Here is a 15,981-nt window from a genome sequence, read left to right on the forward strand (position 1 = left end):
TCCGGACTGTAGGTGTGAGGTGTAAACACACCCTGGCTGTATGCGGTGAACTCATTCACATCTAGGGATAATAAGTAATCTGAACTCAAGTTAAGAATTTGTCCTTATTGTGATTATAAAAGACAAACAGTCTAACCAATTTACTGAGATCATGACAGTGTCAAGATGTGTAGGCATGTAAATTGAGGTAAATTGAGGCAACTAAAATAGGTGTGTGTGGCGAATTAACGCGTTCACATTGCTTGTTTTCTGCTAAGATTTACACCCCCCCCCACCACCACCACACACACACACACACACACACACACACCGTATGTATGAGTCTCACTCTAGCCACGCAGCCCGAGAAAGCCACACAATCCTGTGATCACGCCTACCAAGAGATGAGGTAGGTGTTCTTTTATTGCAAACATATCAGATTATCAGATCACTATACGGTTGCAGTGTAAGCGCTACTGTGTTATATCTGCATTAAATGCACGGGGCTGCACAGCCCTTGGTAAGTGCATTCGATGCAGGCTGTGCTGAAGAGATGGCGCATTCAGAGTAGATACAGTGTTACAGCAGTGGCGTCGATAGTTATTGAGGGCGATAGTGCATGTGTCCAGGTATGTGTGAGCTTAACCTGATAGCCAACAAATGTGTGGTTCATTCACACCTTTTTTTTTCTTTTCCATTATAATGATGCTAGGAGAGATCTAAGCATTTGATTTGGACATTCACAGTATAAAACACTTGTAGGCCTGTGTATGTGGGGGTGTTTCTACATCTTAGTGTGGATTAGATTTCCCTACAAGAATAGGAATATCTGACAGTTTTAAAATCGTGGTCCCCAGAGGTTATTTTTTCTTAAATTAAATAAATACATATAATATCCATTTTTCAGTTTTGGCCATTGAGGTTAGTGTTAGGTTTAAGTGTAGACACACCATTAATAAGCTGCATTCTGTAAATTGTAATAATAAACAAAATATTACTATATTATAATAAAATATTTTATTAAACGTTCTCACAAGTGTAGGACGACAAACCAATTCCATTTCTTGAGCATTTTTTACACTGTGTGTAATAAATTGTTCTTTCAATTATAATTCCCTCTTGCAAGTGAGTAATGTACACAATATATACAAATGTTCAGACTGTGATAAGGTACTGCACACATTATTGTTACCGCTATAGCCTACTTTTAAATGTGCTCAGATACAGGAGCAGCTTAGGTCACCAATTCATGTCAAGTAAGGGTGAGGACAAAAATGTTTATAGCTAGTATAATCATCTTTGTGGTTATGTCCCAAAATAGACACACAGAGAAACAACGACACAAAGACATAGTCTAGCTATTCAGTCATTGATAGTGTACTTTAGATCCAGTTAATGCTAGATTGTCAGACTGTTATTGTTATTATTGTATTGTCAGACAGAAATTGAAATTCATTTGAGTATCTCCTAAAAATGTCACTACGGTGTTGGCTTCAGTCCATTGTGAAGGAACACAGTGTACAGTAAAAACTTTCAGCTATGGTGTTTATGGCAGTTGTCTTGACTCCACCACACATTAGCTCACTCACTCACTCTCTCACTCATTTTCTACCGCTTATCCGAACTACCTCGGGTACACATTAGCTCATTTAATAAATTCAGTCAGCAAAACAGTCTCTATACACTAAGGCTCTTGTGTCAGTTATCATATATAGTTTTCTTTTCTGTATTTGCTATATCAATTTATAAAAATGACTAATATATATAATATATATATATATAGCTATACCTGAATATATACGCTATTCTTTACTAAGATTATACAGCAAATATTTTTAACTTGTGTCTAATCGGATGGTGAAAACTTGCTTGTTCTCTTTATACAGCTGTGGATTGGATTCTGCTTCACTGGTATGTCACGTAAATGCTATATATATATATAGTGTAAGGCTGCGGTTACACATGCAGGCTAATGTAGCTAATGCACTTCAGCTAGCTTTCTCTCTTAGTTCTGTGGTTATTTAGTTGTTAAACGGTTTTCACACGTTTAGCTAATATATATATATATATATATATATATATATAAAAGTTCAACAAGTACATTACTGATCAAATTGTTCATAGACCTGATTTTATACAATAATGAAGACAAAAACACTAATAAATAAAAATAAAAAGAATAAGAATAAAACTGTATTAAATCTTCAATAAGATAAACACAACTAGAATAAAATTATAATTACAGTGAATTTAAAATGAAATAAAATGGTCTGTCAAAATGTTTGACTAGTAGTGTAGTCAGTAGCAACTTCTTTAAACGTACAGTCTTCAAATATTAACATCACTTGAATTCTGCTTAGAATTAACATAATTAATGTATTACAAGCTTAATTATGCTTTTAAAATTATTTGCTCATTTATTAAATACTAAAACATCCCCATAGGGGTACACACTCACATTCTAGAAAATTTCTAAATTATGTGTTCATTATTTTTATAGTAAAAGAGCATGGAGCTTTGCAAAGCATGGTTGTGTATCATGCTACATGCATAGATTCCGAGAAATGTTTTTTAGTGTAAAGGACCCATGTCCTTATGAGGAGTACCATCATATTCACTTAAGCACATAATCCAGCTCACATTCCTGAGGCATGTCCCAGCTCATTGTTTATGGACATAAGCATGTGCTGGCATTTTGTTGACCACATGGCCTCCTGAAAAGGCTTTCTGAAAAGTTTAGCAGAGTTGATTAAGCCTGTCTGATACATGCCCTCTGAACAGAGCCACCCGAGATGAAATGAAGACTAGAGAGATGAAGAGTCTGGCTGGACTCTAGGGGTTCCCAGTTTAGCAGGCAGCTACTGTGTCCTACTTCACTGTTCACCCTCAGGAGCCAGTAAACTTCAGCCAAAGACTCTAGGAAACCTAATTTGGTGGTGGATGGAAAATGTGTTCTAATCATGATCATTATTAAAACTTTAAGTCAGAGCAACTGGGAAAGAGAATGCTTTAAATTCAGTGAGGCAAGGGAAGGTATGAAATTCAGATAAAAGTGAATAAGAATTGTTGTTGAAACAGACAGATGGCAAAAGCACAAACATTGCTTGCAGAAGAGTTAAAATGCAACCTGCACAACAGCCTGATTGCCACAGTAGAACTAATTTATGTAAGCTTTGTGACATAGCCTGTTAAATATTTCCTCAATTAAACATTCAAGACCTTTAGATAACAAAACTGAAGGAGAAAAAATAAGGGATTAGTTCCGTTTTTTCAACATCCACCTGTGGAATGAGGAAGTAATACAATCGGACAAGCCAGTGCAATATTATAAGGACCTAAGAGTAGTAGATTTTAAGATTTGATCTTTTTTGTAGCTTGTATTTACTTGATAGTTTTCAAAAAATTATTATTAAATTTAGTTTGAATGGTTTTTAATGCATATGTCTTCTGACAGATGACATAAACACTTGTCAGTATGTAAATCTACCGAAAAAAAAAAAAGACTGTTTTACCTGCTATAAAAACAAGTAAATAACCAGTTACTACCTTTCTCACTTTATCTTTCAGTGTGTTTGAACAGTTTAGTAAGAATTTTTATTGGCTAGAATGTCCATAAAGACAATGCCAGTCCCGCAGACCCTGATGGTAACACTAACCAACCCAGATGAGGACAGAAGTGTTTCATTGGCCCAGGATGACTACCTCTCCAGTTTGAAGGCTTTGACTGAGAAGCTACACCTTGAGACAAAGAGGCCTTCGCATATGGAATGGAGGTTTCAGCTAGAGACCCAGCGAAACAAAGCTCTGCAGACCTCAGTGGCTGTTAAAGAAGGACACATACGATCGTGGAGTTCTCTGAAGTGGACAAAATCATCATTGGACTTTCCAGTAAACAAGCTTCAAAGGCATCCACCTGAGAGGCTGAAAGGGTTTGGAAGCATTAATGAGGCACTGGAATGGCTTAGAAAAGAGTTGGTAAGCTCTGCACACCTTTTTGTTTAAATGCAAATTGCTGGTTTGCATATGCAAATGTTTGAAGACAAGTCTAATTTCAATTGACAAGTCGCAAGAAACTAGATCTATATTTAGGCTATCTGAATATATCTTTTTTTGCTATAGCCTAAAATTTGAATTTTATATGTTAGTTGTTTAGTATGCCATTGTTCTTACTTGCTGGCCTTTTTTCATTATTTACAATAGATGGAGATGCGTGTACAGGACCAGCAGCTAGCTCTCCAGCTTGTGCGTCTCCACGGTGATCTTAACAAGCTCAAAATTGAGCAAGCATGTAAACAACATCGGAAGATGTTAAACGATGCTACGTTTGAGCTGGAAGAGCGCTATGAGATGCTGGATCTGCTTTGCGATGTTCCTGTCACCTCTGGATTCGGGATCTCTGCACCACTCAAGCTCATTGGCATCACAAAGATGAACATCAGCTCCCGTCGCTTTTCTCTATGCTAATAACTCTGCATAGACTGAGTATATGGCAGATTTCATTACAAACTAAAAATGAGCACTTAAAATGCATTTAATATGTTTTGTCTAAAGTCATTATCATGGTTTAATTCACCATCAGTGTGATATGGTGATACACTGGGTGGCATTGCTTTGGCTCGATTCTGAGCTTCTTTACTGTCTGTGCAGACATGCTCTATTCACATGGGTTTCCTTCAGATTCCTCCCACTGTCCAAAAAATGCAATTGCAGAGTGTCTATGCTAATTGCGTCTTTTGTGTGAATAGGTGTGTGAATATTTCTGTTCAGGGCTCCCTGCAATGGACAAGCAAGACTCTGACAGTGAGCAGAATAAAGTGTCTACTGAAAATGAGAGAGAGAGAGAGAGAGAGAGAGAGAGAGAGAGAGAGAAATGCAAAGCATATTTTAAAGTATTTGCATAAATTCCACAAAAATAAACACATACCTGTATAGATGGTAGATAAGAACATGTTAAGGCAGATTATGTTTTCAAATCCATGATTTAGCATATATTCGCTAGCTGGATAACACATCTAACCAGTTGAAAATCGTCAAATTCCATTCAGTAATAACATTTTTGTTTATCTTCCTTTCATTGTGTCAGTTTACTTAGAACATCTTTAGTGAGACAGAGTTGACTATGACAGCTAGACAAACGCTTCTAAAGGCACTGCACCGCCAATCATTCAGAGTAGATCCATGATGGATCAATATGCAAACTGCACGCAGTTTTTCTAATTAAGCTACATCACCTTTCATTTAGAGTGCACAAAGGATATCAGAGTGCACATCAGGGCAGGGAATTATAGTGTTCTTTACTAGTTTTGTGCATATGTTTGCCTTTAAACCTTTTGAATCTGTATTTCTTTTAAGAGAGATTTCCATGAATCCACTCTCTCACTCTTTGATCTCTCTGTAATCTTTGTACGTGATCTCACTGGGCTCTATGGTCTCCATTTGTACCAGGAGAAATAAGCCAGATGTCCATTAAATTACATGCACTATATGACCAAATGTTTGTGGACACCTGATCTTCACACACACATATGTGCTTTTTAAATGTCCCATTCCAGATTTAGTTCAACTTTGCTGTTATAATAAGCTCAATTCATCTGGAGTGGAATTTTTATAATAGAATTGAATAGATCTTCATTGTCATTGTTTTAAAAATAATGAAAGACAAAGATTAGTAGCCCACAAGAATTGGGAATGTAAATCAAATGTAAATAGAAAGAGCATGAATATGAACAAAAGAGAGAAAAAAAACAGTGTGTGATAATATAGACAATAATGTGTAATAAGTAATGTAGCACAAATAAGCAGCATAGTGCATGTATGTTGGTGGTACTGCACTTCTAGTTTAAGAGGTAGGTCTTCATTGCACCTTAGTGTTGAGAGAGGGTAAAGAGAGGAGGTGGAGAGTTTATGCATTTTACTGCTTGACTTTCTACTAGATGTTGGAGCATGGCTGTGGGGATTTGTGTTAATTTAGCCACAAGAGCAATAGTGAGGTCAGGCAGTGATGTTGGGCGAGGGCACAGTCGGTGTTCCAGTTCATCCCAAAGGTATTCAGGTGGTTGAGTTTAGGGCTCTTTGCAGGCTAAATTTATGGTTTTAATTTCTGATTAAAACTCTTATTTATAGGGGATAGGTAATATTTTATGCACTGATTGTCCAATGAGACAAATTATCTAATGACACTGATTAGTGCAGTGCATACAGTGCATTTGACATCATATGTCAATTGAGACACAGCTCCAGCTCTAGTTGTGTAATTTCTGGTTTTGACACTAGACAAATGCACACTATTTTCACTTATATGTCTTATATGAGCCAACTACAGAGGAGGAGTCTTTAATGCAAGTGCTTTATTTAAACGCCTTAGGCAATAGCATAATTCATTAGTTATCCAACATATCCACTTTAAGATGCATTATATGTTAGACATTTCGTGTGAGTTAAACGTGGACAATAAACATGGCTGATCTACAATGTTTGAGAAACCTAAATTGAATTAAATAAAAATGATCAAATGTTTTGTCCTTTAGCTACTTATTAAGCTGAATGGCTTAGAAAAGGTGTATGCGTGCAAATCTTAGCCGCTAAGCTGATAAAGATAAGAGACTGTAGTTTGTTAGCTGGCACGGGGCAAGGTAAGTTTGATATTTTCTAGTCTGAGATTGAAATGCATAGACAAGGAAAAAATTTAGATGTTTGAATGATTCTAGTAGTAACAATCAATTCTTGTACTTGTTTGGGAAAATGTGTAACACTAACTTCACAGCCAGCCACAAGCTTTCACTTCACACTTTCTCACTATCACAATCGCTCAGTTAACAGTTCCTCGCAGAGTCACATTAGAAATCGTTTTAAACAACAATCATAAGAGGTATTCATAAAATATTTGGTCTATTGAACTAATTCCTTCTTCATTTATGGAATAGAAATCAATGTTTGTAAAAACAAAAAAAAAACTGACTAGTTGCATACATGAAATCAGCTTGTGATGGGATATTGTATTTTATGTTTATTATGTAAAATATGTTTATTAATTTTAAACATACTACATGAAGGCTTGAATATTAACTGAAATTTCATCATCATCAACAGGAACTGCCTAGGACATGTCTGTTTTTTTTTTAAATCGTGTTTAGCTTATTGTTAGTGAGTTCATTTTTCCATGTAACTCTGCCAGTCAGTGGTTGAGTGAAGTATCAATGATCATTTCTTATTCCTTTTATCATTATTAATGCTGGATGTTGTTCATTTTATGCCCTGCTGTTGTTATGATCCACTGTTTCACTGGGAACATGTGAAACCTGGTTCTGTTTTAAAGTTTCTTTGCTAAGGAAGCACAGTTGTAAATAATAGAAAATGCCACCAACTAACGGGCACAAAGGACAACTGCTGATTTAAAAAGAGAGAGTTTCCCAATCTACTGAATCTATTCTAGCGTTAACAATAAAATATACTATCTAAACAAATACTATAAATTAAAACAAATGTCTCAAACATCTGTAGGAAAATGAAATGTTTATTTTTTTTGTCACATTTCCATGTATTAAAAGGACAAAGATACAAAATTATTTGTTTGTGTGCACATTTGTATCTTGTTAATCTGAAGAATCTATACAGTTCATTTTTTTTTAAAACATGTGATTATTAAAACCTCAGATAAGGTATAAAACTGTAAACTCAAAGGAGATTTCAAACTCAAAATGGTTCAGCTGTTAAATCCAGTGTTAAAGTCACGTATGCAAATCTGTCTTACTTTTATACATCTTAAAATGTTCAGGAAAAATTACAGATGTAAATCCCATTAAACTGATCTTGTCATTTACTAACATTCATTATTTTGACAGAGGAGGACACTAAATGGTGGAAACAAGACAAGCACAGATGAGAAATAACAGAATCAAAGTGGTTATAAAGTGGTAATAATCAACAAAACTGTGTTATAAGGAATTAAAAAAATATATATGTACAGTAATTATTACTGTATGCATGAAGTAATGTCCTCATTATCATAGTTTAGAACAATTTGAAAGGCTCTGGCATTATGGGATTAAAGGGGACACAATCCATTGTATTGATGACTACATACAATGATTCAATCCATAAAACTAAAGTTTTGACTCACAATCAATCACTGTATATAATTCTAACAAGTAACATGAAAAAACATCTATGCAGGTAGTTGGTTTCTATACAGTGGAAGGTTACATATGAGAAACTGTGCAAAACAGACAAACAAAAACAAAGAAGTACCATTGAAAAAAGTAAAAATATAGAAATACCATACAACGTTCACCCTCAGAAAACGGTCAACTACTAATCTCCTGACGTATAGAATATAGCCTTTAGATTCAGAATACAAATCGGTAATTTGAGTTTGTGCTGGTGAGATCTTCAAAGACGCCTCACAACATTAGACGACTACGTTCATGCAACATACGTCTTGCCTTGAGGAATCAGAACAAGAGCCTCACAGTTAATGGTAGCAAAGGACCATAACAGCCTAATGACATAGTCACACAGAACAAACACATACCAAGAAAAACAAAAACTAAACAACAGACTTCAACAAAACCCCTGAATCTCAACCCTTAGTATTTTTTTCAGTGTGCCAAACACACTATATACCCATGCAAAATTACAGACATTTCTCAATTTTCATTTCTAAGCAGATGTCAAAAACTACCAAAACATACAATTATTAACCAACATACATCCGAACTAAGTTCATCAGATTGCTAATACAATTTTTTTTTAATGTTTTACAGCACATCATACCCTCCATTACATTATTATTTATACATTTATACCTCGGTTTTAAACCATTAATTGAAAAGTCAATACAACAAAAAAAATACTTGAAATATAAACTTTCATATAGTTAAATAGAAATTAGACACAAAACGCGCTCAAGTTTAAAAAAGATTGTACAGATTTAAAAAATTCACTGTCACAGTAACAAACAAACAAACAAATTAAGAAACAAATTAACAAACACTGCTCGTACGTAACACTGTTCAGATTTCAGAGAAAACTAGTAAAATATTTTCACTTCACCATATTTCTCTCTAAAAGAAAATCTGAGGATCAGAATTGGTCATGAGATTCAGGTCAGCCACATTTAGCTGGCCCTAAAGTCTTTTATTTAAAATAACAATGCTGTTACAATGTTGTTAAGAAACTATTACTTACTTTACAATATACATAGATCAGCCATAACATTAGAAGAATCTGCCTACTAGTGCCTACTACTACTGTGGTATCTGACATCAAGATGTTAGCAGCAGATCCTTTTAGTCCTTAAATTGTGAGGTGATGCCTTCTGGGATCAGATTGGTTTGTTCAGCACATCTCACAGATGCAGGTTCATTCGGAGGCCTAAAACTGTTGGAACACTTTGATGTCTTTGTCATGATCCTCAAGCCTTTTCTAAACAGCGTGTCAGGGCACATTATCCCAAGGTCTGAGGAAAGAGGCCAATACCATTAGGGTATAATGTTGGCATGAAGGGGTTTTTCTGGTCTGCAACAATGTTTAGGTAGATGATACATGTCATATCCACATGACAGGGGTCAGCATGGGCAGTCATGTCATGACTGAGCTGCAGCTACACAGCAAGCTGCAATGCACTGTGTATTCTGACACCTTTCCTTTAGAAACAGCATTAACCTTTTCACAAATTTTTTGCTACAGTAGCTCTTCTATGGGATCGGAAACGACAGGCTAGCCTTAGCTCTCTATGCACGTCAATGCACCTTGTGCGCCCATGACATCATTACCGGCTCACCGGTTTTCCTTCTTTGATCATTTCAAGTTCCTCAGATGCTTATGCTTGCCTATATTCCTGCTTCTAAAACTTCTAGAACTGACTGCTCCCTTCCTGCCTAATATACCCCACCCAAATGACAGCTGCCTTTGTAACAAGATGATTAATGTTATTCCCTTCAATTGTCAGTGGTTTTAATGTTATGACTGATCTGTATACTTTGAATGATGGGTTTTAAAAACAGAACTGCAGAATATAATATGTAGCCTATATAATTCACCTTAAATGATGCTTCTGTTGTTTTTTTTTTTGTTTTTTTTTGTTTTTTGGGGGGGTTAAAAAAGTATCTATTATCTATAATAAAAGATTTAAATGTTCTAATTTTAGAACTAGAATTTTACAATTAGTGTTTTTAAAACATGTTACAAGAATGAAAATATAACCAGAAAAATATGTGATAATTATTTGGCCTGAACCTTAAAACCAGAGAAATCATAAAAACCTTTAATTAATATAGCATCTCAATATTAGATCGGCTGTTGTCAAATGTATTAAACTTTGCCTTGAGGAAGACAATCATTATTATTCTGAAGTTACATTCTGCCAAACGTATTTCCTTTGAGTGCAAACTATGGAAAAATAAAGACGTCTTAAAATATTCACTACAGACCTGCAGCTATTCTGAACCTGCCACAAAACCATCAAAACAGAATTATAACATTATGTATGCTTGTAACAATCCTTAAGGTCATGACAACAAACAGACAAATCAATAAAGACATTTCAGAATTAGAAGTGCTATGAAAGCAAGGGGCAATCACCTTGTTCTGTCACTAATAGGTGGTGTTGCTCCACAAGAGCAAATGTACTTATTTCTGAAAACTGTACCCTTTGATAGCTTTAAAAAAATATACTTAAACATGTACTCTTGCTATGCGACAGCCCTTAGACCATGACTTGGCCTGTTATTGTTTGTAGATCATTATTTTATATCACTGAGCATTAAAACCAGTTCAGTTTGAAGCAAAAAAAAAAAAAAAAAAAGAAAAGAAAAAAGAAAAATAGAAGTCTGTGCCCCATCACTGATTACCTAATCACCTGACAGCTATAAGTCGATCCAGGTTCCATCTGATAGCATTATCCATCTGATAGCTATAACACAATCATTGTGTTTTGTTCAACAATATAAGATGCTGTGCCGTAATGACATCAGGATTGTGATGTCATCAGCTTACAAGTGTACAAACCCTACATAAATATTATTCTGCTTCACAGTATATCATAAATATAAGCTATTGAATGTATCAAAAGTACTGATTTACTCCACCACTGGTAAAATATATACTGAGAACTTTTGGAGTACAGTAAATATACATTTTGTGTACATCATACTTTATACATTTTGTACAGAATTAACTACCTACATGGGGAAAATATGAAGGAAAGCGGACATTCCTTTCCAAAGTGACTGGTGTCAAAACCAGAATAGAGAATGTGATTGTATTGCAGTGTTTGGATACCAAAGACTATGCTCTTGTGCTTTGATTAAAAACTCAATTACAACCAACAAGGTGATGTCCCCTTATGCAACGCAGACCAATCAAAAAACCTGGTACAAGGGCAACATTTTTAAATATTGTGCTGTTAATTAAGTATGATATACAAACGTTTTAGAGAACAGTTCCAAAACAACTTTGGTTAAGCCGACATTCTTAATAACAAACCTGACCATTTTTACTGAATGACAAAGTAAATGTTGGAGTCAAAGCATTGTATAACGTTCTGACATACAGAAAACTGAACACTGATGCCTAAAAACAACAACAACAAAAAAACAAACAAAAAAATGGCAAGCTAAAGAATCACTTATGGTAAAAGTATCTAAATTTGCAAAAGAGAAACACAGAAATACAAATAAAAGTGTATAAATATATAATATATAAATGTTTTAAACAGCCCTGTTAAAACAGTAGGTTAAAGATAAATCATATGAGAACATTTCCATCATTAATGTAAAATTGTAATGTAAAAACTCGTACAATGGCAGTAAAAAAACTAGAGAACTCATAGAGAAAAAAGCTAAATATCTTAATTGCGTAAATGTGCAGTTAAAGCAACTGGGCTCGGGCTGGGCCACTCCAAAACATTTTTCTTTCTGCTGAAGCCATTTTTTATCTGGATTTGTGCTTTTTTAAAAATTTTTTATTTATTTATTTTTTTAATCAGTCGCTTCAGTTGAACGCAGCCGTGCACTAATTATTATTTCACATGAGTTTGATGCGGATTTTGAGGACATCCACATACCCAATTCTAAAAGGATGTCTAATGCAAATTAGATTATTACGTTTTTTCTTTTGTTTTCTTAAATGTGTTTTGTTTTAGTGACATTGTACATGTTGATTTTTTTTACACTTAAAAGTGGATATGTTCTGGCATAATTTTTTCTTTTGTTTGACTGAGCACTTCATTAGGACTACACTTGGCTGTGGCTTTCAAGTGATTATAGATTAGTATCAGTTGCCCAAAGTGTACTAAGCAAACATCCTCCACATTAATACACCACCTCCACCAGCCTGGACCGTTGACACACGGCAGGTTGGGACTGTGGATCCCTGGTGTTGGTGTTCATTTCTGTGTGCTTTAGCAGAATTGAGATTAGATCATTTCATGAATAAGTAGGTGTACAGGTGTTCCTAACAAAGTGCTCAGTGAGCGTCTATAACTGAACTGATACCATTTTTTCCGCTGTCAGAACAGTGCTAGCAGAATATCGTACACAGTCGTTAATCCATGTGCTTTACAAAAAAAAAGTTAAATCTAAACAAAAGGCCAAACATAAGTGTAGCAAAATACATATGGCCTATGTATGTGTACAATTTACAGGTTGCATATTTTGAAAAGTAAGGAACATTTATTCTTTTGACGGATATTTTTCATGCTCTTGTAAAACCCATTCCCTGCTCTAATAGAGCAACAGTGGCTATCAAATGCAGAAGTTAAAGACTCCAGGCTTTTACAGAATTACATACTGTGTTATGATTAATAATTCAAATTCATTTTAAATTCTGCTAATCTAGTTTTTCTGAACTTGAAGTTTCTCAATTACACGGTATGCCAATATGCCCTCACACAAAGGTCTGATTCATTCTATTATAAGGGGCCATGCAGACTATAATAATAAAATTCTGAATTATACCTGTGCAACTTGTAGAAACATAAAGAATGGAGAAAACCATGCATACAATACATCAAGTTATTGAAATCTAAACAGAAAAGCATACCAACACGCGTATAGCTACACTGTAGCATTAGCATTGTGTACATAAGCATGTTCACTCACAATGGCATTTAGAGAAGGAACACAATGTACACCTAAAGTAAAAAAAAAAAAAAAAAAAAAACTTTAGATTTCTGTATTTTATAGTGTACAAGTTATTTTTGTTCAGAATTATTTTTAAATGAACAAATTGTTACAAATATTATACAGTAAGGCTTTATAAGAAAATCTATTTACGTCTTCATATACATAATATACAAAGGCGGTTCAGCTTTAGCACCTTGATGATAATGTTCACAAAAGTCCACTGAGTACAGCAATACTGGACAGCACCGTCAAGCTTCAACATCAACGCATGTCTGTAATGTGCTCCTAACAGGTTTTTTGAACAATTCAAGTAAAAACTTGCAATGCCACATAGTTAGGTTGTGCGTAGTTACAGGAAAGTTGTGTTTTAAATTCCAGGACTGCCAGAGATCCTGCATCAGCTAGAAGTCGCTTTCGATGAAAGTGTCTTCCAAATAAATAGTTGTAAATATCTAGTATTGCTGTATCTGTAACACTTTAAGAACAGTTATTGGGCTATGCACAGGATCTAGTTTTCCTGTGCAGCTGCACCATTGAATCTCCCACTTCTGTAACTTACAATGAGACTGGAATGTTTACTTTACTCTCTGCTGCAATGCCGTGCTGAATACAAGTGTCATATTCGGCTTCTGCACATGGAAAACAAACTAATTTTGAAAAAAAAAATGTGCACATTGGCATTGTTGTTTGCTGAAAAGTTTGTCTTGGCAGCATTAAGCACCAGCGATATAAAAGCACCACAGGTTAAAATAAAAAGGGATCATCATGACAGAAACGCATTGTTTTTGGGAAGGGATTGTTAGTGAGGCCCAGCATCTGCTCTTGTGGGTATATTGAAGCGTCTGAGCTGCACACTGGGGTGTATGATGAGTATTCAATCAGTTTCAACACATTTTCTGCATTGTCAGCCATTCTCTACAGAGACTGCAGCTTGAGAGAAATATGAACAGAAGAACAGGAGAAATGACATTATAAAAAAATTACTCCAAATAATGGGTATTTTGCCAAGAAAAAAGAAAACGTGTGTCTTCAGAACATGGGGGTTCTGAGGATACAGCATATTACTGCACAGAAATCTCAGCTTAACACTGATTTAAAATGCTAAAGCAATTCAAATGATGCTGCTTATGAAGATACAAAGTAATCACAGTGTTTTAGGACCTGAAGGATGGCAATTCCCCATGGGACATACTTAGCAACTATTTGCACCCGGAGAACGTTTTGGCAAAAACAAAATACAAGTTGAAACTTCCAGCAAACAACAAAACCAGAATTTTAAAATTGAAGTGACCTGAAACAAGAACCAAGTTTCAGTAGTTACTCTATATGCAGAGGTACTATGTTGTGAATATATTCACTTAAAGTACAACATCTGAAAGAAAACAAGCCAAAAAGCACATTTGTAATAATCATTTGTTCATATTTGTAGAATATCTGCACCAGAATATACCTGAGCCACACATTGATATAAAGGGAAGGGCTAGCAGCAACCAGGGAAGGAGCGTGTTAAAAGAGACAGTATACAAGAGCTCAAATTACAACGTCATATCCGCACATATCACAAACTGTAAGAAATCGTTTACCTCAAGCAAATTTGTAATGTCAACCCTAATAAGCTGTCCCTCAAGCTCCTTTCCAGCCCTGGCAAGAACCCTTCACCTTGATGGATGCACCTGCATGGCATCTGGGATTTAGGATCACAGCAGGCACAAAAGGAGCCACAGCAATATACTCAGTGTACCAAACCTGAAATGTGTTGACGTTCATGATGTAAGTGACACATATTTAAAATATACAGAATAAACTGGTAAGGAGAATAGTGTAATACTGAGATAAAACAACTGATTGCCTAACTTTGCCATTTAAACTAAGGCATCTTGACTTATCTAGAAGATGTTTAACTTCTCATGAGTTTGTTACTTCGAGCTTCATTGACTTAACTACAATTAGAAATTTAAATGACCTGGATGAATTTTTTTTGGACAAAAGTTCATGTACGTGCCCAAGTTTAACACAAACAGCTGTCAGTAGGTGTTCAGCAGTCTTACCGAGCATGCTGAGCCCTAACATTTCCACAAAAACATATGATCTGTGTAAGAATGTAGCACCATACCCAACAATATGCTGTTTGCTTAGGTTCAGTAGAAAAACTATTCGTTGCAAGCACCTGTCCAGAATAAGAAGGTTGCTGACAGGTGGTTAGGTTATAGCAAAGGATGTGACTTAGGAAGGCATGCTTATCTCCAGGAAAGAAACATTGCAATGGTTTCTTAAGTTTGTGAGAAAAAATCAGGTATATTCAGGCAAAGATAAGTATTTAGTTCCATGAGTTAAGTTTTTTTGAACAAACTTAAAAATTAAAAAAAAAAAAAAAGAAATCCAACACCGGAGGAAAAAAAAAATACGTGTATGCAAATGATTCCATATGGAATCAGATGACAAGCATTTGCACCTTTTGACTTTATTACTTGGTTTCATGCCCAAATAGGGAACTGGACTAGAAACCATGAGAATGAGCACCAACAAAGAAATACTGTGTGTGGGGATAGGAAGAATGGAGGAAAACTACCTGACCATTCCCACAATATTGCAGCAAGATAACCGGACAGCTGAGAAGGCAAGAGCACAATACTTTGAAGCAGGGATGCCAGGTTGGTCTTACAAAACCACCTCAAATTCCCATTATTCCATTTTTAAACCTACACACAGCTTTCACTTTGTACAAAGCAGTAGTGCAACAGTTTGCCAAAATGATCTCATATAATTACAGATATTATTATATTATTATAATAGCTATGAGACCAATTCACAAATTCACTGATAATACACTCCAGAGTAGCTGAATTCATCAGTAAAACAGTGGACCTGGCAACACTGC

The 15,981-nt window shown here is 35.3% G+C and overlaps 2 protein-coding genes across 3 annotated transcripts in view; both read left to right on the top strand.

Annotated features, from left to right (window-relative positions):
- plaat1l (phospholipase A and acyltransferase 1-like) overlaps positions 1 to 15,981 on the top strand; it is a 125,487-nt gene that overhangs the window by 36,779 nt on the left and 72,727 nt on the right. The window lies entirely within an intron of this gene.
- fam167aa (family with sequence similarity 167 member Aa) lies at positions 317 to 6,454 on the top strand. 2 transcript variants are annotated; one of them, XM_060879300.1, is made up of 4 exons: positions 332 to 388; positions 1,866 to 1,890; positions 3,547 to 3,954; positions 4,180 to 6,454. In XM_060879300.1, exons 3-4 carry the CDS (start codon positions 3,586 to 3,588, stop codon positions 4,441 to 4,443), a joined length of 633 nt encoding a protein of 210 aa, XP_060735283.1. In that variant the 5' UTR covers positions 332 to 388; positions 1,866 to 1,890; positions 3,547 to 3,585; the 3' UTR covers positions 4,444 to 6,454. The 2 variants fall into 2 exon arrangements, with proteins under 2 accessions (XP_060735282.1, XP_060735283.1); XM_060879299.1 differs by lacking the exon at positions 1,866 to 1,890 and having other exon boundaries at positions 317 to 388.

This window comes from Tachysurus vachellii, chromosome 10 (genome assembly GCF_030014155.1).
Source record: "Tachysurus vachellii isolate PV-2020 chromosome 10, HZAU_Pvac_v1, whole genome shotgun sequence".
In the NCBI taxonomy this organism is placed as follows: Eukaryota; Metazoa; Chordata; class Actinopteri; order Siluriformes; family Bagridae; genus Tachysurus; species Tachysurus vachellii.

Excerpts from the sequence above, each read along its gene's own strand:
- fam167aa (XM_060879299.1), top strand. The coding sequence starts at position 3,586 with ATGTCCATAAAGACAATGCCAGTCCCGCAGACCCTGATGGTAACACTA. Across the intron at positions 3,955-4,179 it reads AATGGCTTAGAAAAGAGTTG|ATGGAGATGCGTGTACAGGA; the intron begins GTAAGCTCTGCA and ends TATTTACAATAG.